At 41.2% G+C, this 24,543-nt stretch overlaps 1 protein-coding gene across 2 annotated transcripts in view; it reads right to left on the bottom strand.

The window, feature by feature from the left end:
- Positions 1-24,543, bottom strand: part of REEP3 (receptor accessory protein 3) — an 82,437-nt gene that overhangs the window by 38,618 nt on the left and 19,276 nt on the right. For both annotated transcript variants that reach the window (XM_036336863.1, XM_036336862.1), the window contains exon 2: positions 2,191-2,263. In XM_036336863.1, the coding sequence (XP_036192756.1) occupies positions 2,191-2,263 (73 nt within the window). The remainder of the gene's footprint in view (positions 1-2,190; positions 2,264-24,543) is intronic.

The following is a 24,543-nucleotide window of genomic DNA, read 5'->3' as shown; positions in this document are numbered from 1 at the left end:
TACGGTGGGAAAAAGTAAATTAATAAAAAATGTTGCTTTCTGAAAATAATTTTGAAGCAGATATCAGTGGAATTTAGGTTCATAACCAAATACCTCAAAGAAAGTGGGCTTTGGGATAAGTGGGACTAGATTGTATACTCCTAGCAGCAAAGCTGAGAAACTAGACCAATCTACTTAAGAAGTACACATGCTCCTGTAAACACAATTTAGTGTTTGATATAGACTTAAAAGTCAACTCTTATTCCTTTTCTTATTTATTCATTCATTCAAAAAATATTGAGTGCCTACCATATACTGTTCTAGGTAGGGAACTATAGCAGTTAACAAAACTCTCTATGGTGGGGAAGACAAACAAAACCAAATACATAACATAATAACAGATAGTATAAGAGGCTGTTAAAAATAAAATAGGGAAATTTTAAGAAGGTTAATTTTGCTAAAAAACGAACAGACAAAGCAAATTTGGATGGGGATCACCATACAGGAAAACTTTCTGAGAACAGACTGCTGGGAAAACTGTTGTAATTGAAGGTTACTTTGGATAACTAAGTTTAGAAGAAACTCAGCAAGAAAATTTTTGTCAGAAATAAATTTAGGTTAGAAATACTTAAAGAACTGCCAAGACTTTACAAAACTTTCAAAGACTTACAATTTCATTTTCTACCATTTTGATTATATTCCATTTAGTTGCTTATGGGTCCTGCTCTAAAACTGGTTAAGCTGCCTCACTGCTCTTCTTAGAAAATACCCATATAGTTGTGGCCCCTGAAGACCTGCCGTGGAATTCATCAGAAGCACATTCACTGGCTGGCTGTGAAAGCTATTTCAACTTTTTTTGTGAAGCTAGATCCTCACCTAATTTTCTAAAGGTAGCATGGTAGAAAAGAAAGAATAAAATATTAGAAACAGAAGATATCCATTCCTTCTTTAATGATCCATGTGACCCTGAGCAAGTTAATTCACTGCTCTGAGCCTATAATATTGGAATATTTTCCTGCCTACTTTATAGAGTTGTAGTGAGGACCAGTGAGATATTGTGGTCTGAAGAATAATATCCCCCTCCTTCAAAAGGTCCACATCCCACCCTGAAATGTGTGAATATGATAGGTTACACGTAAAGGAGAATTCAGGTTGCTAATCAGGCGACCTTGAGTTGGAGAGAGGATCTTGGATTACTCAGGTGAGCCCACTGTAATCACCAGAGTCTTCATAAGTGAAGGAGGGAGGCAGAAGAGAAAACCAGAGAGATCACAGCATGAGGTCTCAGCCCAACATTTCTCACTTTGAAGATGGAGGAATAGAGCCTGAAGCCAAGGAATGTGGGCAGCCTGTAGAAGCTTGAAAAGGTAAGTAAACAGATTTTACACTAGAGCCCCCAGGAGGAATGTAGCCCTGTTGATCCATTTCAGATTTCTGAACCATAGGACTGTGTTAATTTTGAAATTGGTAGGGAATTATATAAATGTAAGAGCTTAATAGTGACACTATTCATAGCAGACAAAAGGTAAAAATAATCCAGATGTCCATCAATGGATGAATGGAGAAACAATGTTGTATATGCATACTGTGGAATATTATTCAGCCATAAAAGGAATAAAATACTAATACATGCACGCTATAATATGGATGAATCTTGAAAACAGGCTAAGTGAAAGAAGCCAGACACAAAAAGGTCACATATGATTCCATTAATATAAAATATCCAGAATAGTTAAGTCCATACAAATATCAAGCAAACTGCTGATTACAATTGTCAGTAATAATGAGGTATCTGCATTTTTAAATCAATTAGAAAGTAACAGAACAACTATGAAAGAGGGAAAAGGTTTTGAGGCTGAAGAAATATACTAGTAATATACCTATAAATTTATAAGGCTAAAAAACCAGACAATCCCCCAACCTCTTATTTATACTGGAACTTACAAACTACGTGAGTAAGAGACATGCAATTATTCATTTGGGAATTAGATTTATTTAAATGTCAATTGACAATGCACTATTTTTTATTTCCTACTTTAGAATTCTACTGAAAATTAGTTTAAAAACAGACTAATTTTCAGTACTCCACATTTATATCACATTTTTAACCCCAAACATTATGCCAGCTGTTTCTAAAATAATGAGTTTTTCTAGTCTTGTATGTAATGGATACATTAAAATAAAATTAATCACTCATAAAACTATACTTACATATTCCTTCACATTTTTTGATTTCACAGCTTTGTATGAATAATATGCAGGATACAGCATTCCAAACACCAACCTACAAGTAAAAAGTATGAGAAGACTAATCAAATAATGCTTTCAACAGCTCATGAAAATATTAACTAACAGAAAAGTAGAAAGTACATGGAAAACATATGACAGTGTAAATGTGTATGAAAGTAAACTTGTGTATAAACTAAATTACTCAGAAATGCAAAAGAAATATGGACTTTTAAGAAACAACAAAAAAAATGATTTTAATATTTCCAGATACAGTTTCATGGGAAAAAGATTTTTTTAAAATTGCCATTTAAACCACTTTTTCTTTCTTTTCTTGAATACTTTTATTGATTTTTAGAAAGAAAGGGAGAGATAGAAACATCGATCATCTGCCTCCTGTATGCCCCCTACCAGGCATCAAGCCCAAAACCTGAGCATGTGCCCTAACGGAACCAAACCGGCAACTTTTTGGTGCCAGGGATGATGCACAACCAAACAAGCCACACAGGCCAAGGCTAAACATTTTTGATCACAAAAAATATTCTGTGGTTCTTTGAAGAACATTTGGAAAATGCAGAAAACGGAAAGAAAAAAGAAAACATTGTCCCAACCCTACTAGTCATAGATAACCATAGACAGAACTTTAGTGTATGCAAAATCCTACTTTTATATGTGTAGTATACTTTAAAAATAACACACACATACACACACACATACACACAATTTGTGACAATGAAAAAGCGATCCTTCACTTCTAATTATAATGACAGTGCTTGGAAACAATACTTGATATATTTATTATGATATGCATTAAAATAACTCTCTTTAAGCATTTATAAAATTACTAAATCACAAACAGGACTTATTTTAATGCCTTCTGTTAAGATTATTTCACCAAATCCCAGGTCCAAGAGATGTGTACATATCTATACTAATAAAAGGGTAATATGCTAATTAGACTGGGAGACCTTCCAGGAGACCTTTCGGATATTCTTCTGGACAAAGCCATGGTGGCGGGGCCGAGGTAGAGGCGGTTAGAGGCCAAGAGGGGAGGGCAGCTGTGGGTGATCAGGCTGGTGGGGGGCAGGGCCACTGGGGGTAAGCAGATCAGCAGGGGGTCAGTTGGGGGCGAGCAGGCCGGCAGTGGGGGTTAGTTGGAGATGATCAGGACAGCGAGGGGGGCAGTTTGGAGTAAGCAGGCCAGTAGGGGAGCAGTTGGGGGCGAGCAGGCCAGTGGGGAGGGAAAGTGGGGGCGAGCAGGCCAGCAGGGGGGGCAGTTGGGGGTGAGCAGGCTGGCAGGGGAGGCAGTTGGGGGCAAGCACACTGGCACAGGGGGCAGTTGGGGGTGATCAGGCTGGCAGGGGGGCATTTGGGGGCAAGCAGGCCGGCAGTGGGAGTCAGTTGGAGGTGATCGGGACAGCAAGGGGGACAGTTGGGGGTGATCAGGCTGGCGAGGGGGCATTTGGGGGCAAGCAGGCCAGTGGCGGGGGGCAGTTGGGGAAGAGCAGGCCGAATGGTTAGGGTCAATCAGGCAGGCAGGCAGGCAGGTGAGCAGTTAGGAGCCTGCAGTCCCAGATTGCGAGAGGGATGTCTGACTGCCGGTTTAGGCTCGATCCCTGTAAACCGGCAGTAGGACATCCTTTGAGGGGGTCCCAGATTGGAGAGGGTGCAGGCCAGGCTGAGGAACAACCCCTCCCCCATGCATGAATTTTGTGCACCGGGCCACGAGTCTATATATATAAAAGGCTAATCTGCTGTGTCCCTCCAACTGTCCGACCAATTGTTATGATGAACACTGATGACCAGGGGGCAGAAGCTCAACGCAGGAGCTGCCGTGACACGCACTGGCCAGGACCACGAACCTGGTGCCCACAAACCAACACACAGCTTCACCCAAGTGGGACACAAGCTCTGCCACCACCCCAGAGCAACACCTTACCAAATTGCAGCCAATGCTGCCAAGACGCCATGGAGCAAAATGCGGCCCACAGCCCAGTCCGGCCGGGAAATGGTCGCTGTGGGTGCCGGGTAACGACGTCACATAGCAACACCCGGCTTCCTCTCCCTAGTGACTAGCCTCCTTGGAGTTTCTTCAGCCCACGAACACGACTTGTTTTACAGCCGGTACAAACATTTTACACTTTAACCAAATGTCTGAGAAACATTTTCACATGCCTCATCTCATCTGATCCTTACAGAAGTCCTGGAGTAGGTAGATAGGAGACTCGGTAGAATCCTATTTTCTTTTTATTAGCCGGAAAACAGAGATTTAGAAAGTTTAGAAATTTGACATGACTGAAAAGACAAAATGGTGGAACTTGAAAATGACTTCAGGTTTTCCTACTGCGCAGAATAGTCAAACACTGCTGCAGTTAAATATTTTATCCTTTGTTCTCCCTGCATGATCGTGATCTACAATAATAATTTGCTCCGTGTTGATATTTATTGCTGTGTTGCTAACAATTACCTGAAAGAGAAGTTGGGGTGCTTCACTGGGCTAGAAAAGCTAAATCAGAAGGCAGGTCTAATTAAGCAAGTTTTTTCTCTCTATGTGTGTGTGTGTGTGTGTATACATTTATAAAAGGTTAAGCTCTTGCTGGTTCCAATCACACGCGTGTGTTTCGATCTGTCGTTGTCGATCGTGAATTGGTTGACACTTCTATTATAGAGAAAGGGCGAATAGTGATATTAAAATATTTCTTCTAATTAATTTCCTTTCAATGTGTATGAATCCATGCACTGGGCCTCTAGTATACACATAATGAAAGAACAGACACAGAAATGGCATGACAGAATATATATGGTTTACAAGAGGCATTTTCACATGTTACCTCATGGAATTTTTTGTCTTTAAATATTCTACTGTATTATTCATCATTACATTCTACATTGAGATTCCCATTGTTTATTTAAATAATCCTACATTGATCACATTTGGTAAATCTCCAGGTTTTGGCTATTGCACATAATACTGTGAGAAACACGTCTGTGTATATTGATGTTCACTTCCTGATTGTGATGTTGTTGCTTCAAATACACACACTTTAACCTATTACCAAAATAAAATGCCCTCCAGAGGGGTAGTTCTACTTTTCATTCCTACACATTGCCAATTATCACACAAAACAAGTTTGCCAGCTAAATAAAATAATGATTTCATATATGTTTTAATGTGCATTTCTGAACACCAGTGAGTATGAATTTCTTCCAAGTGTTTACTGGCTTTTTGATGCCTGGGGTATGTGATATCCTGTTGTCTACTTGTGGTTTTTGGACTATTTTTAAAAAGAATCATTTATTTTCAAATAGTTTTAAGTTTTACAGAAAAGCTGTGAAGAGAGCATAGTTCCCATATACCTTGCACCAAGTTTCCCCTATTATTAACATCTTGTATTAGTATGGTCACAATTAAAAACCAGTATTAATATTTATTAACTGAAGTTCATACTTTACTCAGATTTCTTTAGTTTTTACCTAGTATCCTTTTTTTCTGTCCAGGGATCCCACTGAGAATTGCATATTAAACTGTTTCTTGCCTCCTTAGCTATTCTTTTTTTAAAAAAAATGTTTCTTGTTGTAAGTATTACATATATCCCCCTTTTCTTTAGCTCTTCTTGGCTGTAACAGTTTTTCAGAGTTTTCTTGGGAAACGACCTTTGACAGCTTAAAGGAGTATTGGTCAAGTTAACTGTAGGAGGCCCCTCTACTGGAATTTGTCTGGTGTTTTCCTCGTGATTAATCTGAGGTATGGGTCTTGGGGAGGAAGACCACAGAGGAGCACAGAGGCCAAGCACTGCTTCGCTGTAGTATATCAAGGACACATGCTAACATGACTTAACCCTCTTGGTGTTGACCTTGACCACCAGGCTGAGGTAGTGCTTGTTGGATTTGCCACAGCAGAGCTACTCCCCCTCCCCTCTTCCATGCTGTACTCTTCAGAAGGAAGCCACTATGCACAGGCCACACTTCAGTGGGGAGCTATGCTCCACCTTGAGGGTGCAGTATCTATATAATTATTTGGAATTCTTCTGCACTGGAGATTTGTCTATACTCCCCTTGTGTTTATTTATTCAATGATTTCTTTGTATCACTATGAACTCATGTGTTTATTCTACACTTGGTTTCTATTCCAGTAATACTTTATTTTGTTGCTCAAAGCTTTGAACATTGTGAGATTTTTAGCTGGTTCCTATGCCCCTCTGACACAGCTCTATAATTGTGAGGGTTGTTTTTGTTTTGCTTTGTTTTTTAAGCAATTTGTTACTTTCTGGCACTACATGATGTACCAGGCTCCGACTGTGTACTTCCTGCCTCACTCTTAGAATCAGCTATTTCTCCAAGAGGCCGCGGTTTCTTTTATTGGAAGATGGTATTTAAGACCAAGATCTGGGTGCTTGATATGCTCACTATTAGTGGAGCATAATTGACTAGGCCCTTCTCTGTCTATCTTACATGTTAACCAACGTTTTCCTAGGTTACTGTATCTTTTGATTTTGTTTGTGAGGTTTCCTGAAGTACAATTGTATCATGTTTGCTAGGGCTGCCATAATAAAATACCACAGGCTGATATTTATTTCCTCATAATTCTGGAGGCTAGAAGTCCAGGATCGAGGTGCTGGTTTCTGAGGCCTCTCTCCTTGGACTGCAAATGGCTGTTTTCTCACTGTGTCCTCACATGGTCATCTCCAGGTTTCTCTGTGTGTCCAAATCTCTTCCTCTTGTAAGAATACCAGTCATATTGGATTAAGGTCCACTCTGCGTGTTGAGCCCACGCGGGGCACGGAGGCGCCGTCCTCTCGGGAAGACGCGGGTCTGGGTCTACATGGGACGGACTTAGCCCTTCTGGGCCCTGGGCCACAGTTCCATCGACCAGCTGGCAGCCTGCGGGCTCCGGCTCCTGGCTCTCAGGGGCCTTCTGCGCCACTGGTGACGGCTCTCCCGCAGCCATGACGGTGTGGAGCCCTGGCCCCGCCGCGGGTTTCCTGACCGCCCGCGTGGGTGCCACCCCGCCCGGGCCGCGCTGCGAGGCTCCAGCCCTGGGCTCAGACGCGGGACCAGCTGGGACCGGGGCAGGTCCTCACCGGGGAGCTGGAGGTCACGCCTCCACAGGGCCGCCCGCTGCTTAGAGCAGATCCAAGCAACAGCAACCTCCTGAGCACCACACCCTCTGCTGAGGAACAGCAGCTGTACGTGAAACCTTGCTCCACCAGCCAGAAGAGCCACCACAGCTGTGAACAGCACCCACCAGAGGAGCTGCTGCCAACTGAAGAGCAGCTGCTACCGCAACCGCCCGAAGAGCAACCACAGACCAAGGAGTCACTGCCACCAAGGGAGCAGCCACTGAACGACTCAACGTCTAGATATGTCAGCGAGATCAAACATGGGTAGACAAAGAAACCCCCAAAGGAAAGAGAAGGAGGACTCTCCAGAAAAGCAGCTAAGTAATACAGAGGCATGCAACATGACAGAAAAAGAATTCAGAATAAGGGTCCTAGAGTGCATAAACCGGATGGAGGAAAAAATCGACAACCTCTCCAAGAAGCTAGAAGAAACAGATGAAAAAATCAACAACTTAAGTAAGACCCAAGAAGAAATGAAGAGTGATATAGCTGCAATGAAAAACTCCATTGAAAGTATCAACAGTAGACTAGGAGAAGCGGAGGACCGAATTAGTGATTTAGAAGACAAGGAAGCAAAACACACCCAAAACGTACTGCAATTGGAGAAAAAAATGAAAAGACAGGAGGAGAGCCTAAGGGAGCTTTGGGACAACATGAAACGAAACAACATATGAATAATAGGGGTACCAGAACAACAGAAGGATGAACAAGGATTAGAAAACCTATTAGAAGAAATAATATCAGAAAACTTCCCTGAGGTGGGGAAGAAAAAAGTCACTAAAGCCCAGAGAGTCCCAAACAAGGTGAACCCAAAAAGACCCACACCAAGACACATCATAATTACCATGGCAAATGTTCAGGACAAAGAGAGAATCTTACAGGCTGCAAGAGAGAGACGGAAAGTTACATACAAGGGATCTCCCATTAGATTGTCAAATGATTTCTCAACAGAAACACATCAGGCCAGAAAAGAATGGACGGAAATTTACAAAGTGATGCAAAGCAAAGGACTGAATCCAAGAATACTCTATCCAGCAAGGCTATCATTCAAACTTGAAGGGGAAATAAGAAGCTTCACAGACAAAAAAAGGCTAAGGGAGTTTATCACCACCAAGCCAGCAATGCAAGGAATGCTAAAGGGACTGGTATAAAAATAAGAAATAAAAAGCTCAGAAAGAAAACAGCCACACAAAAACAGAAATGGATTAAGGTCCACTCTAAGGACCTAATTTTAACTTAATTGCTCCTTTAAATAACTTACCTCTATTCACATTCTGACGTATTGAGGATTAGGAGTTTAACATGAATTTGGGGGGACAGGGACACACAATTCAGCCCATAACACATATTGTATACTTATAACTTTTATATGAGATAAGTGTTTGCATTTATATTAAACTAGAGGCTCAGTGCACGTATTCGTGCATGGGTGGGGTCCCTTGGCCTGGCTGGTGATCGAGGCCTATCGGGGGGCTGGCCAGCTGGGGGGAGGGGCCTGTGGGAGGTTGGCTGGCCGGCCAGGGAGTGAGGGGGGCCGTGGAAAGTTGACTGTGGGAGCACACTGACCCCAGGGGGCAGCTTCTGCGTTGAGCATCTGCCCCCTGGTGGTCAGTGCGCATCATAGCGACTGGTCGACCAGTCATTCTGGTCATTCCCGTCATTCGGTCGTAAGGGTCGCTTAGGCTTTTATATATACAGATAAGTCTTTCTTACACTGACAGCAAATGTATACCTACATCTCAAATTATTAGTTGTTTATAGTTTATTTCTTTTATTTTGGGGAGGGGTGGTAAATCCCTGGTAACTTTCTCATCCCTCACAAAGCTGAACCCTTTATTTTGGGCTGATGCAACCAGGTCAAATGAATACCAAGTCTTCTCCTGCTGGGGATTTTATTCTTACCAACTGGCAGCCATACCAGTAACAGTCTCTGCTTTACCTAACAACACTACCCTCTGAATCTGCTTCACCAGAAGCCAATCCCCAGATTCTGGATAATGGGATTTTTAGCTGAGCCACAGGGCCTAGGGCTTTTCAATTGAACACAGGGGCAGCCCCCCACAGGGCGCAGAGGCTTTTCAGCTTAGTGACTTCTAAGAAAACAAGGTGTTAATCATTTCAACCCACTTTGTACATTTCCTTTAGAATTTGGATACAATTAACATATTATCTTCCATATTCCCATATACTCGAGTACCACTGATTGTAAAAGCAAGCTGAGGTTCTTCCTTTCCATCACTGGATGGCTTCTGGGCTCCTCTTTCTCCAGCTATGACAGCCATCCAATCAGTAACCCAGTCATGTTGGTTTTCCTGGGTGAGAGTTCATGCATCCAGCCATTCTCTTTGAGTTTCAAACCAGTGGCTAATAATACATTTAGGGTCATGTCATCTCCTCTGACTTAATGACTAGTTTCCCAACACATGCCTCTGGCTCCACGTGAGATCAGTCTTCCTAATATACCCGCATCGCTGCCTTGCTTTAAGGACTTGAGTAGCTGCCCTTCTCACCCTCTTGCCAATGAGTCCGTATATGTGTGTGTGTGGAGGTGAGGTGGGGAGGGGGGTGGTCATCAGAACATAATGTGAAAACCACTACTTATATAAACCATCTAAGCCAACATGGTTTCCTCAATATTCTCTTATATTTCTACTTCAGTCCTGGAATGTATGCTCCTTACCTGCAATGCCTCCCACCCTCCTTATCTTTCCTCCTCTGCTTTTTTTTCTTCCATTTTATTGCTTAATTCACCTCTCCCCTCCCAACCCCCAATCCAATACTCTATCTCCATAGACTTCTAAGTTACATTTGTTTGAACTTTAAAATTTGTCAGGATTAGTCATTTTGCCTTTAGCATATTCTATTTTAGATTGATGTATTCTTTAAGGACATAACTGACTTCTAAAATAGATAATTTTCTTACATATAGTAAGGATTTGGTGCTAGTTGATACTATGCATACAGGTGCTTTGCCTTTATTTTTTAAGCCCTGTATTGATTAGAACCATTCAAATGAATAAACACAATATCCCTAACACCTACCTTTTGTAAGAGTAGAAAACAATAATGTGTTTCATTTGGAATGTGGGAAAGATTAAATGTCTTAGAGAATAGCAGGACCATTTTAAGGACCCCCACTATTAATATTATAATTTATTACTGCTCCAATGTGAATGTTACTGAGTAATTTATTACTCACATCTGTAATATTTTACAGGTGTTTTTTTTCTGGCTTATTTTTTTAAATATTTGGTCCTACTGTAGATGTTTGCAACCTGGGAGGTCAGGCATACAGCCAAAGTGTGAGCACAGTGAATAAAATCAAATAAAGTGTATTTTAGAAGGCCACCTACAAGATAAACTTAGGGATTATAAAGGGATTTATTTGCTACAAATAAAATTCACCTATAAATTAGAATATTGTTTCAGTTATAGAGGCAAGAAGAAATAGTTACTCATTTCCTTTTAGTCTTATTTTTGCCTAATGAAGGAGAACTCTGCCAAAATATTCTTGACACCCTTCCCTTCCATTAAGATAAAGTTGCCTAAATGAACATTGGCTATACTGAAAATTTATTTCCTTTAAAAAGGAAATAAAATTTATGAAAATGCAGTAGTGGAAATGGTCCTTGTATCACTTTTCAAGGAATTAGCTATTTTTTGGACAGATGTCCAAACACAATGCATTCTTCACCAAAACTGTTTTAGAGAATAATAAATAGCATGTTCAAAAGCAAATCTCAGAAGCAACTATCAAGAGTGCTCTCAATACTAGAATAAGGTAATTTAATCATAGAAGTTATCAGCATAATTCCATAAAAAATTGATTACAGCTTATTTTTATAATTAAGAACCTAAAAACAGCTTACTGTATAATTTTTAGATGTAGAAAAGTATAAAAAGGATAAAACTAACTACTAATTCCATTACTGACTGTACCATCTTTCTTTTTTGTTAAAGGTTATTCCACACATTTACATATATTTGTTACAATTTTTATCAAACTTTTCACAAGTCTGATATATCATTCTCTCAAATGCTTAAAAACCCTTAAAAAGCATCAATGATAGCTTAATAACATATCTGATCAAGAGTTAATTTACAGCCAAACCGGTTTGGCTCAGTGGATGGAGCGTCAGCCTGCGGACTCAAGGGTTCCAGGTTCAATTCCAGTCAAGGGCATGTACCCTGGTTGCGGGCGCATCCCCAGTGGGAGGGCCGGACTATAGTTAAAAAAAAACCAACTATGAACAAATTCCTATGCACACTGCACATATCTTATTTTGAAGTAAAAAAACCAAAACGGGAACAAATACAATATTTGTATTTGCATGTGGCCCGCGGGCGGTAGTTTGAGGACCCCTGAGTTAGGGTTTTTCAAAATGCTGACACGCCGAGCTCAAAAGGTTCGCCATCACTGAACTATATCAACCATGGTGGGCCTTAAGGTTGGCATATTTACCCTTGTATTCACTAGAGTTTGATTTTGTACTTTAATTGCTATTTTTTCTAGTCTTAAATCTCTTTTAAAAATATTTTAGCACACACATTTTGCAAACGGTTTCTCAAATAATTTGAAAGAACATGACAAGGCATAAATAGTTAAGATGTAATAGTCATGTAGTTACTGCAATCAAGCACAAAATTCAGCTCTAAGCTCTCAGAGAACTAAGAAAAACATTTTTTTTTTAGTTGAGGCAGCTGTAACTGAGAACCACCAACGGTTCTCCAACTTTGTAACACATCAAGATCACCCGGAGAGCTGCTGCTTTAATACCTTTGTTGTTGCTACTCATAAATTAAACATAGGTTGGTTAATTTACACAACAGGATAAGGCAGAAAATGCAAAGTAAAAGTCTTCTCCCATTTTGAAACAATCTATTTCCACAAAGATAAGCATGAAATAGATTCTTGGATATCTTACAGTAAAATAATTTAAATAAAGAAACCGTAATATAAAAACAGCAAATACTCAAAACCTCATCATTTCCTAATTATTTTATTTCTAATTATTTTACTACTTATTTGCTATGCTCTTAAAGTTGTTTATAGCTATACTATCTGTAGAAATACTAAGTATGCTGTGTGTATCTCTTCCCAGCTCCACATTAAGTGACATCACATTGGTAGCTTGAAATAGGCTTATTGTATGGAGTAATTACGTCATGGATATTAGCAAATGCTATGAATCAGTCCCCTTTCCTCCAGTTGTTAGGCGTTATGGGTACACACTGCCTATTTGTATTTTTAGCTGAGGGAAACTATGAAACACTATATGCAGATGGAATGCACAGAAATTAGTGAAATAAAAAAGGCAGGGTACTATGGCAACCAAGTTTATAAAGGGCTTTAAGCAAGATTAAAAAAAAAAAGACGAGGGCAAAAATTTTCTGTCCTCTATCATAGTTCAATTCTGTTTAAATATTAGATCTGTAAATTAACAGACTCTAATGAATTTTTTTTTTTAAATATATTTTTATTGATTTTTTACAGAGAGGAAGGGAGAGAGATAGTTAGAAACGTCGATGAGAGAGAAACATCGATCAGCCGCCCCCTGCACATCCCCCACTGGGGAAGTGCCCGCAACCCAGGCACATGCCCCTGACCGGAACCGAACCCGGGACCCCTCAGTCCGCAGGCCGACGCTCTATCCACTGAGCCAAACCGGCCTTGGCGACTCTAATGAATTTTTAAAAATATATTTAGAATCTTAAATAACAAGGAATCCTAGAAATAATCTAATAACAATAGTTTTGTTTTTCAAAGTTATATTTTTCACTCAGAGAAAATCTTTCTTAGAAATCTCAATAAATAAGAGACAAGTACAAATTAATGAGAGGCAAATGAAATTAAGTTGTCCTTAGAGAACTGAATTTCACTGATTATAGAATCCTCTGAGGAATCCTAAGCCCTTGAGAACCCATTTGGAAAGCATCCTCTACAAATGGTGCAGTAGCTCGCAAACCTGTGTGTCTATAAGAATCAAGTAGGAATGAGGATCTTTGGAAGTGAAGCTTCAGAATTTGAATTTCCGGATTCTGCATCTTCAACAAACTTACGATGTGACAATGTTATGCTTACCTTGTTTTTATTATTATTATTATTATTAAAACTGATCATGATTAAGCAATATGCTGTCAGTATGGTAAGCTGGTTTCACTCTAATTAGATTTTTTAAAGTGAAATGACTTTTGCTAAACTCTATCCTTACTTAGACACTAAAATAAATGTAAGAGATCATAGGGAAAAGAGAGTCACATAAATTCAAGTGATAAAATTTAACAAATCTTTGAAATGAATTGTCTGCCTTATTCTGTTTAAGGCCAAATGATTACAACTTGTGCAGTGATAACCAATGTACCCATGTATATTCTTCCTACATGAGTCACTATGCCACTGGATAAACAAGCCATTATGTAGCAAAAGTCCATGCATGATTCTGCTAATATATTATGTAACTTTTGTCTTATACAAATTTCAAGAAAAAAGAGATTTGTTGCTAAGAACCTCTGCTAAGAGAGAATTCCCATTTAGTAAAACAATAGTTAAGTGGCCTTAAAAAAAGAGAGAGAGAGAAAAAGAAGCCCTGGCCAGGTTGCTCAGTTGGTTGGAGCATCATCCCATACACCAAAAGGTTGTGGGTTTGATTCCCAGTCAGGGCACATACCCTGGTCGCAGGTTTGTTCCCCGATTGGGCTTGTATAGGAAGCAGCCCCACCCTCCTCTCTCTAAAATCAATAAAAAACATATCCTCGAGTGAGGATTAGGGGGGAGAAAAGAAAAAAGAAAAATACGAAAATTACATACAGAAAGAAAAAGTCAAACCCACGAGAAAAACCCAAATCCTGAAATCTATAATCAATGATATAAGTTTAAAACTGCCAAGGAGAGAAAAAGACAGTAAAATTCCTTTGAATGACTTTATACATTTTTTTAATTATAGTCATCGGGAGCTATGAAGCTTGGAATTTTCATGTTGTCAGAACTAAACTTCTAAATTTACTCCAGAGCTTCTAATTTCTACTCGAGAAGGAAAGCTACGATAAAACTAAGCAATCAGTCCAGAGCAAATCATAATGCACTTCATCATCCTTTCACTCTCTCCTCAGCCACCACCAGGGCTTACTATGTGGTAGACCCAAACCAAAGAAAGATGTTTAAAAAGAATGCTGAACTCAAAATAGAGTACATCTTAAAACCAAAGGCTATAAACCCTTGAAGCACTCAAGCAAACACTGCATCCTGTAGGCAGAGTTCCACAGAACGGCTCACGTAGCTAAAAGATGATGGTCCCCACAATCTACAGCATTCCCCAGTTTACCAGGTGTAATTCTTCCATTCTGATTGCCATTACAAATAAGAAACTTCTGGCCAGTTTTGCTCAGTGATTAGAGTGTCGGACTGTGGGTAGAAGGGTCTGGGTTTGATTCCTGGTCAAGGGCATGTACCTTGTAGCAAATACCCAGCATGTGGGAGGCAACCAATCAATGTGTCTCTCACATCAATGTTTCTCTCTCTCTCCCTCCCTCCCTCCTGGCCCCCAGCCCTTCCTCCCTTCCACTCTTTCTAGAATTCAATGGGAAAAATATCCTTGGGTGAGGATTAAAAAATGAAAAACAAACTCATAGGTGGGGTAGGTGTTATTGTTCTATTTTTTACAGACAATAAAGCTGTAAGGCTCAGGGAGATTAAGAATCATGAAGTAAGCACCCAGCAAGTGCTGAAGCCAAAACATAATAAACACGAAAAACTTCTAATTTTAAGGCCTGTGCTCGTTCCTGTATAGAAAAAACAAACTTTGTACTTCATATAATGTATAACTCACAGCACAAAGATCCCCAATATTAGTAGTTGAATGAAGTCAACATTCAGATGTTATCTGAGTAATTGTAATTGTGACCTGACAATATGCTACTGTCATATATAATAAAAAGATATCTGAGACCCATTTTTTGATTGTGTACAAAGTCTGCAGAGAGGAATATCCACAGGTTTAATCAACATGCACGTGATCTCTTATCAAATTGGTGAGGAAGCTATACTTGATGGAGTTTAGAATTACTCATATCATATGACCAGTCCTGCCTCCTGAGTAATTCTTAACGCAGAGGAGCGATTTTCTTTATTTTGCCCCTTAAGCACAGGATCTGTTAAAACCCAAATTTATCATTAGCCTCATCAACACTGAAGATAACGAGAGCTCAGTTTAATCTAAGGCTTAAATTCGGTCTGAAGAAAAATCACAAGCAAACCACTTCTGAAACTGTTGAGAAAATTTCTCTATTAAAATATATGCACCACTACAAAAACAAAAATGACAGCCACAAACAGGAATGAATTGCACAGAATAGGACAGAATCCATTTTCTAAAAAATCAGAGAGAGAGAGAGAGAGAGAGAGAGAGAGAGAGAGAGAGAGAGAGACATTGATCAGGTGCCTCCCATTATGCGCTCCAACTGGGGTTGAACCCCCAACCCAGGTATGTGCCCTGACCAGGAATCGAACCTGTGACCTTTAGGTGTACAGGAGGATGCTCCAACAGGCCAGGGTGGGCAACTCATTACCACATGATCACAAAGTGAACTTCCCTGAATTGAAGTCAGGTCTAAAACTACTGTTAAGTCCTCCCATGTATATTCATACCTATGTGCAATCTAAGCTACAGTCATCTACAGTCACTTCACAGATGAGTGCAACAACTCTTTACTAGACCCCACCCAATCTAAAGTGAATTTAATATTCCGCTTTCAAATCTTTTAATTTCCTCTCCATTGCAGAAAAACAGGATCACTGATGGCAAACTGCGTGCCAGGTCTTGTCTTCCAGCATTTGAGACACAACAGTGAGCTCACCATTGTTTATTAATTAAAACTAAATTTGTGATGATCTGGAAATCAAAACATTCTATTTTCATATGTCTTAAACCACTTCCTTCATTTCATTTGGTCAAATCTTATTGTAGTACCTCCAGAGTCTGCAACTCAGTAAAATTTTCTCATGCCACTCCCTAGAGCTAGAACAATCTACCTCTTTATGTTAAGAACTCTCCCTTTTTCATTGGCACCCTGCATGTTACTGCCTTTCATTAATGAGGTTCAAAGAAGGTTGGATCTCTTTATTTTGTATAGCAAAAAAACAGTAACAGAAAGTAAATTACCAAAAAAAAAAATCCTAACTAGAACATAAAAATTAAACATTGCAAAAACATTTAGAAATATTCACTATGTTCTCTTCTCTTGAGATAGGGCAACTGATTAAATGTTTAAGTTCATATATATATATATATATATATATATATATATATATATATATATATATAAAAAATTGATTTCAGAAAGGAAGAGAGAAGGAGAGAGAGATAGAAACATCAATGATGAGAGAGAATCATTGATCGGATTCCTGCTGCTCGCCCCCTGCTGGGGATCGAGCTGCAACCTGGGCATGTGCCCTTGACCAGAATCGAACCTGGGACCCCTCAATCCGCTGGCCAACGCTCTATCCACTGAGCCAAACCAGCTAGGGCAATGTCTAAGTTCTTTGTACAAGAAAATCAGAGAGGTGGGGACTTCACACTATCTTGTGTAACACACCAATGAAAAAATAGAGCAAATGTGTGTCTACACCATCTAATTTAATTCTGACATCAGTAATTACAGCAACACAAAAACAGCATGCTGGCTGGTTGGCACTACCAAGCCCTCTGCCTTGTATGAAACATCACTGATTGTTTCATGAAAGGCAGTTTGGGATGACCCCACTCCCATTCTTGAGAAATAGTATAATCTCCAATTCTGACTTTGCTGCTTTTCTCCCTAAAAATATATAAAAGTGATTAAGCAAACAGCAATTGATCTATTAATTAAAAAGAAAGGGGGGGGGGATGGGGGTTAATGGGGGGAATGAGGACACATTTGTAATTCCTTAACTAAAAAAGAATTTAAAGATTAAAAAAAATAATAATATCAATTGTATTAAAAAAAAAAAAAAAGGGATGTTAAAATTCCTCATCATAGGAGACTGTTCTGTTAAGGAGACTTGAAGAGAAATGACAATAAAGTGCAATGTATGATCCTTGACTGAATTCTGTATTAAAAAAAACAGTGCAGCTACATAAGGCATTATTAGGGCAACTTGGGCAATCTGAATATGAACTGTAGGTGTTAATAACTTATTAAGTTACATATATATGTATATATATAATCTTAGGTGATAGCAAGTTTATGGCTATATTTAAAAAATGCCCTTGTTTAGGATGTCTATGACTTTCTTGTTTTGTATAACCATTCAATTTTTAGGCCAAATTTGAACAATCTCAATTTCTATTCAATTTAAAAAATTTAATAGTATAAAATTAACAACTAAGAAGCTCTAATTCTTTCCCCAAAGATGTATAAAGAGGATGGAAATGTGGCTCAGCATTACATAACGTTGCTACCCACTCCAGAAACGAGCGCCTAGCAACAGCAAAGGGTCATCTCAGGAGAGTGCTGATTGCTCATTGGCGCATTCTAAACACAGATGCTTTTCCATCCTTATCACTTCCAGTCCCCGATAAACACATGCTGGTTACCTTGGATCCCAGTGCTACCTAATGAAAACCTTCCTCCTATGACAATCAATAACTGCCACTCAGAGCAGCCTCCACCTGTAGGTTACATCTTGAAAAATAGGGCACAACAAATTTAGAAACATCATTTAAAAGCACGCATTTTGTGTACAGAATAGTCTCCGCATTCTTCTTCCTCAGGGATATTTCTTTTAAGATAAAATGTTAGTGTTCTTGATATTTTTTCTGAGATCACTGCCCCCCTCCAAACCACAAGTTTTAGCAGCAAGGTCAAAGCATCTATCTCTAAAACAGGTTTGCATGAATGTGCCTAAAATATTATTTATGCTTATGCTCGCGGATGGGTCTAGCAGGAGAGCTTTCCTTAAAACAGTAATCTTGATGTTCATGAATAGGTTTTGGTTTTCTTTAAATGTGTAACCATTCACATTTTAGATTAAATTTGAACAATGTCCAATTCTTAACCAGTCTTAAAGATTTAGTAGTGCAAACAAAGGCCCAGAAGCTCTAGTTTTTTCTCAAAGATATATAAAGGGAACAGAAATATGGCCCAGCACTACATAGTGTTGCCACCACTCCAGAAAGAAAAGTGAGAGCGCCTTCCCCAGGTTTCCTGGCTATTTGCACGCGTCCTCCTGTCCCTCTTTGGTGGAAAGTCCCTTCTCCGTTTTTCTTTATATATTTTGAATGTGGCCTATATGTCAACTTCGTATGTTACAAATATTGTCTGACACTCTGCCTTCTTTTAAAATATATATATATTTTATTGATTTTTTACAGAGAGGAAGGGAGAGGGATAGAGAGTTAGAAACATCGATGGGAGAGAAACAGATCAGCCGCCTCCTGCACACCCCCTACTGGGGATGTGCCTGCAACCCAGGTACATGCCCTTGGCCGGAATCGAACCTGGGACCCTTCAGTCCGCAGGCCGACGCTCTATCCACTGAGCCACACCGGTTAGGGCCTTTTTCACTCTCTGAATGGTGTCTTTTGATGAAGAGTAGTGCTTAATTTTAGTCTGTCTCAATTTATTATGATCACTTTTCTTATTTATGACTAATGCTTTTTGATTGTTTTCCTTATTTCAAAGTTATAAAGACATTTTTCTATGTTATCTTCTAGAGACCTTATTGGTTTACTTTTTATTTGCAATAAGAATGCAATTGGTATTTTTGTATGTGTTCTGAGTTAGGGGCTGTAATTATATAGATATATGGATGTCTAATTGACACAGGAGAGTTATTGTAAATAACCTTTCCTCACTGCTCTGTAGTGCTACCTTTGTCATAAAACAAATATCTACATATATATGTGACTCCTACTAGAGTCTATGCTCTTTCATTGGCTTGTCTATTCTTGTCCCAATACCACACTGTCTTAATTACTGTAGCTTTGTAATAAATCTTGCTATCTGGTTAACTCATCCCATTATTAATATCTAAGTAAGTATGTCACCCCACTGTTTTTATTCTTTGCTCTTCTGTTTCAACATTGTCTTAGCTATTCTTGGTGCTTTGCATTTCCAAATATGTTTTAGGAATAACATAAATTTTCTTCTGTTCTGTAGTATACTCACTCCCTAGGTGAACTCACCCAGTTTCATCTCTTTGGATATCCACAGACAATCTGTCAAACAATCCTTTAAAAATAATCCAGAATCTGACAACTGCTACCAACCTGGTCTAAGTCACTGTTCATCTCTCATTGGTTTATTAAAGTAGTCTCCTACCTGGTCTCCAAGCTTCCAACCTTGTGCCTATACAGTTTATTTTCAGTGGTAGAGAGATCTTTTAAAGTAAAGTCTTATAATGCCACTCTTCTGCTCAAATCCCACCTCACTCAAGAGTAAATTCCAAGTCCTTAACAGTGGCCTACATTACATGTCTGGCCACACTATTGCTCAGTCCTGGCCACAATAACCTCCTGTGCTGAGCAGAGCTCTGCCTTGGGGTTAGCACTTGGTTGGCTCCTTTTATTTATCCCCTCTCCACCCGCCCCCCCCCCCCCCCTTATATCCCTTCCCTGAGAAAAGCTGTATGGCATTTAAAGTATAGTTCAATGAAGGGATGTAAAAAAAGTTGGACAAATTCCAACAATTTCTTTTTAAAACACATACCCATATTAGCTACAGAGAAACGAGGTTATAAAAAATGGTTAAAGGACTTAAATGTAAGATAGGAAACCATAAAAATCCTACAAGACTCCATAGGCAGCAAAATACCAGACATATGTCATAGCAATATCTTTACCGATACAGCTCCTAGCTAAACGTTAGCTACTTTTTCCTGTATGAGTCATGATCATCTAAGAACTGACAAATTTCCTATTTTCTTCTTCACTTACAATCAGTTTTACTTTCTTATTGACCAAATAGAGGCAACGTAATCAAATCATCCTAGAATTTGAGTCTGTTTATGAGAAAGAGGAAGAAAAAACTGTCCTAAGTTAAAAATTTAAAGATGATATCTGCAGATTTTGTTATCCCACTACCAATTTAAGACTCTAGGTCTACTATCACTGGAAAAAATTAATGCACCAGAGTCGTCCTAATGTATGAAACAGCTTAAAGATAAGTCCAAACAATAGAAGCTTGTCATGTGATGATAACACTAGAAAGGTAAAAGCAAGCCAATGCCCTTTTTTCATGTATAACAAGATCGTGAGATATCATAAAAAGTTTTTTCTTAACCACTAAGTTTTGGGGTGGTTTATAAATTCAGCAGCAGATAAATGAAAGCAACAAAAACAAAAACTCCAGGTGGCCTTGGAGGCAGTGAGAACAGACCCCTGGGGACATGGAAGTCAGGGGGGAATCAATACTGCCTGATGGCTGGGGAGCACTGCTGGGCATAAAAAAGCATCAATGGCACAAGGAAGAGGACTGCAGGGCTGTATGCAGTGACTGACTACATGTGTGGTATCCTGTAGCCTTGAATGCACCCAGAGAAGGAAGTGAAGAGCTGAGGTTTTACCTAAGTTAGTCAGGGTTAGTAATCTATTAGACTCACAGTCAAACTTTTAGAGTGACCTTATTTAAGTTAAGGGCCACAAGCTGGTATCTAGAGAATATTAACATATAAAACAAAACAAAATTTTACAAGTCTGTTTGGCTTCATCTTTCATTTCATTAAAATTCTAATCCCATTTTTAATGAAAGGGCTGCAATTCTGAAATACTTTTTAGTGCCTTGCTGTAAGGCAAATGGACTGACTGTTTTAAGGAATAAGGACTTATAATTGATTTCTGTATAGGCCATAAAGGACATTCACATATTGCATCTGTGTCTCTTAGCACCCTCTGCAAGTTCAGAGCAGAACTGTCTCCATTTTAGGGATGAAGTCAGGTCATGTAACTATTAAATAGTGACACCACTTGCACAGACTCAAAAAGGTAACATTGTGAGGTGCATTTTATGAAACTCTAAAGTTTTTATATTATAAATAATCAGGCATAAAAATACTGATGTTTTTATTTTATGCACAAAAACTGAAATAAATGTTAACCCACAAAGTTGTAACTTCGTAAAAATAATTTCAAAGCTGGATAAGGAAGGAACTGAATACTGTTTTCAAGCTGATAACACAGGGCAGTGCCATTTTAACTGGAAAAAAGAAATATCATCTTTTGTTGAGACCTCTTTATTGTAAGATCTTGAAGAACTTAAACTTCATGTAAAATGCTACCAGTTTAACTTTAAATAACAAACTAAAGACTCAATTCTTTTCCCAGTATAACTGGAGAGTATATTAGCTTTAACTATACTTCTCGGTATAGAATAAATATCCTATCTAACAAAAGAGAAACATGGTAATTAGTGTATGACCGCTACCCTTCCCATTGGCTAATCAGGGCAATATGCAAATTAACTGCCAGACAAGATGGCGGCTGGCAGCCAGGCAGCTTGAAACTAACATGAGGCTTGCTTGCTTCAGTGACGGAGGACTCCAAAGTTCCCCGCCTGCCACTGCAGGCCTCTGAGCTGCAACTCTAAGCAACTATGTAACAAATACAGAAGCTAAACAAAACCCCAGAAACCTGCTTTAGTCCGCGGGCTTCAGCCAGCAGGATCGCAACATTGTAAGCAAAGCCCAGAAACCTACTTTCAGCAGCGGAGGCCTAAGAGCTGGAGCTAAGCCTCAAAGCTAACGCTGGCCCAGAATAAAAAAGAAAAAGAAAAAAGGAAGCAGTTGGGAGCTTCAGTCCCAGCCTGAAAACAGCCCTCAGCCCCTCACCCAGACTGGCCAGGCACCCCAGTGGGGAACCCCACCCTGAAGGGTGTGTGACCAGCTGCAAACAGCCATCATCCCCTCACCCAGGCTGGCCAGGCACCCCAGTGGGGAGCCCCACCCTGATCCAGGACACCCTTCAGGGCAAACCAGCCGGCACCCACCCATGCACCAGGCCTCTACCCTATATAGGAAAAGGGTAATATGCCTCCCAGCACTGGGATCAGCAGAGCCATGAGGCCTCCCGGCACCTGGATCAGCATGACAGGGGGCAGCGCCCAAACCCCCTGATTGCCCTGGGGCTCTGTGTGTGACAGAGGGCGGGGCCACAACCTCCCTATCCACCCTGCTCTGTTCGTGACAGGGGAAGGCGCCCCAACCCCCTGATCAGCCCTGCTCTGTGCCTGATAGGGGGGAGCTCCCCAACCCCCTGATAGCCCTGCGGCTCTGTGTGTGACACGGTGCGGCGCCCCCAACCCCCTGATCAGTCCTGCTCTGTGTGTGACAGGGTGCGGCGCCCCAACCCCACCCCACCCCCACGGGCCCTGCTCTGTGTGTGATGGGGTAGAGCCATAACCTCCCCATCAGTCCTGCCCTGAGTGTGAGAGTGGCGGTTCCCCAAGCCCCTGATTGGCACTGCTCTGTGCATGACAGGGGGCAGCGCCCCAACCCCGATTGGCCCTGCTCTGTGCGTGACAGGGTACAGAGCCCCAACCCCCCTGATGGGCCCTGCTCTGTGAGTGACAGGGGGCAGTGCCCCAAGCCCCTGATTGGCCCTGCTCTGTACGTGAGAGGGGTGGCACTGCAACCTCCCCATCGACCCTGCCTTCAGTGTGACAGGGGACGGTGCCCCTACCCCCCAATCGGCCCTACCCTGAGCGTGACTGAGGGTGGCATCACAACCTCCCGATCGCCCTGCTCTGTGCATGACAGGGCGCGGCGCCCCAACTCCCCAATCGGCCCTGCTCTGAGCCCGACCAGGGGCTGCACCTAGGGATTGGGCCTGCCCTCTGCCACCTGGGAGCAGGCCTAAGCCAGCAGGTCGTTATCTCCTGAGGGGTCCCAGACTGCGAGAGGGCACAGGCCGGGCTGAGGGACTCCCCTCCCCCCCGAGTGCACAAATTTTTGTGCACCGGGCCTCTAGTCCTATCTAATAATAGACAAACATGGTAATTGACCATACCTCCGCTACACTTCCCATTGGCTAATCAGCAGGATATGCAAATTAACTGCCAACAAAGATGGCGGCCGGCAGCCACGCAACTGAAGTGAACATGAGGCTTGCTTGCTCCAGTGATGGAGGAAGCCAAGGTTCCCCGCCTGCTGTGGCCCAGCTCTGAGCTCTGGAAGCAACAATGTTTCAATTATAGAAGCTAAACAAACTCCAGATACCTGCTTTCAGCCAGCCAGGGCCTCAAAGCTTAGAGCGCCAGTGATAGCAACAGAGTTTAAATTATAGAAGCTAAACAAACCCAGATACCTGCTTTCAGCCAGCAACGGCCTCATAGCTGGAACCGGCTCTCAGCTCCAGTGACAGCTATAGAAGGTAAATAAATCCCAGAATAAAAAAAAAAAGAGGCTGGGAGCTTCAGTCACCCGCCAGCCTGAAAACGGCCCTCAGCCCCTCACCCAGGCTGGCCAGGCACCCCAGTGGGGACCCCCACCCTGAAGGGGGTGTGACCAGCTGCAAACAGCCTTCAGCCCCTCATCCAGGCTGGCCAGGCACCCAAGCGGGAACCCCACCCTGATCCGGGACACCCATCAGGGCAAACCAGCCAGCCCCCACCTGTGCACCAGGCCTCTATCCTATATAGTAAAAGAGTAATATGCAAACTGACCCTAACAGCAGAAAGACTGGGAATGACTGGTCACTATGACACACACTGACCACCAGGGAGCAGACGCTCAATGCAGGAACTGCCCTCTGGTGGTCAGTGCGCTCTCACAGGGGAGCTCTGCTCAGCCACAAGCCAGGCTGACGGCTGCCAGTACAGCAGTGGTGGTGGAAGCCTCTCTTGCCTCCTCAGCAGCGCTAAGGATGTCCGACTGCAGCTTAGGTCTGCTCCCCGCTGGCAAATGGACATCCCCCAAGGGCTGCCGGGCTGCCAGAGGGATGTCTGATTGCCATCTTAGGCCCAATCCCCCGGGGAGCAGGCTTAAGCCAGCAAGTGGTCACCCCCGAGGGGTCCCAGACTGCGAGAGGGCACAGACTGGGCTGAGGTACCCCCTACCCCCGAGTACACAAATTTTTGTGCACCGGGCCTCTAGTGTTAGAATAAAGACCATTGATATCTGTTATGTACAGTATTTATTAGCTATATGCTCTATCTAATAAATACTGCTTACTTGGGTGTAAGTGCTACCACTTTGTGTTTGTTTTAACATAGAGTACAAGGAAATTTTGCTTTATACAATGTCTCACTT

The sequence above is a fragment of the Myotis myotis genome, unplaced genomic scaffold (assembly GCF_014108235.1).
Source record: "Myotis myotis isolate mMyoMyo1 unplaced genomic scaffold, mMyoMyo1.p scaffold_m19_p_15, whole genome shotgun sequence".
Lineage (NCBI taxonomy): Eukaryota > Metazoa > Chordata > Mammalia > Chiroptera > Vespertilionidae > Myotis > Myotis myotis.
Note: the sequence above shows the minus strand (reverse complement) of the source record. Positions and strands in the feature narration are given on the sequence as shown.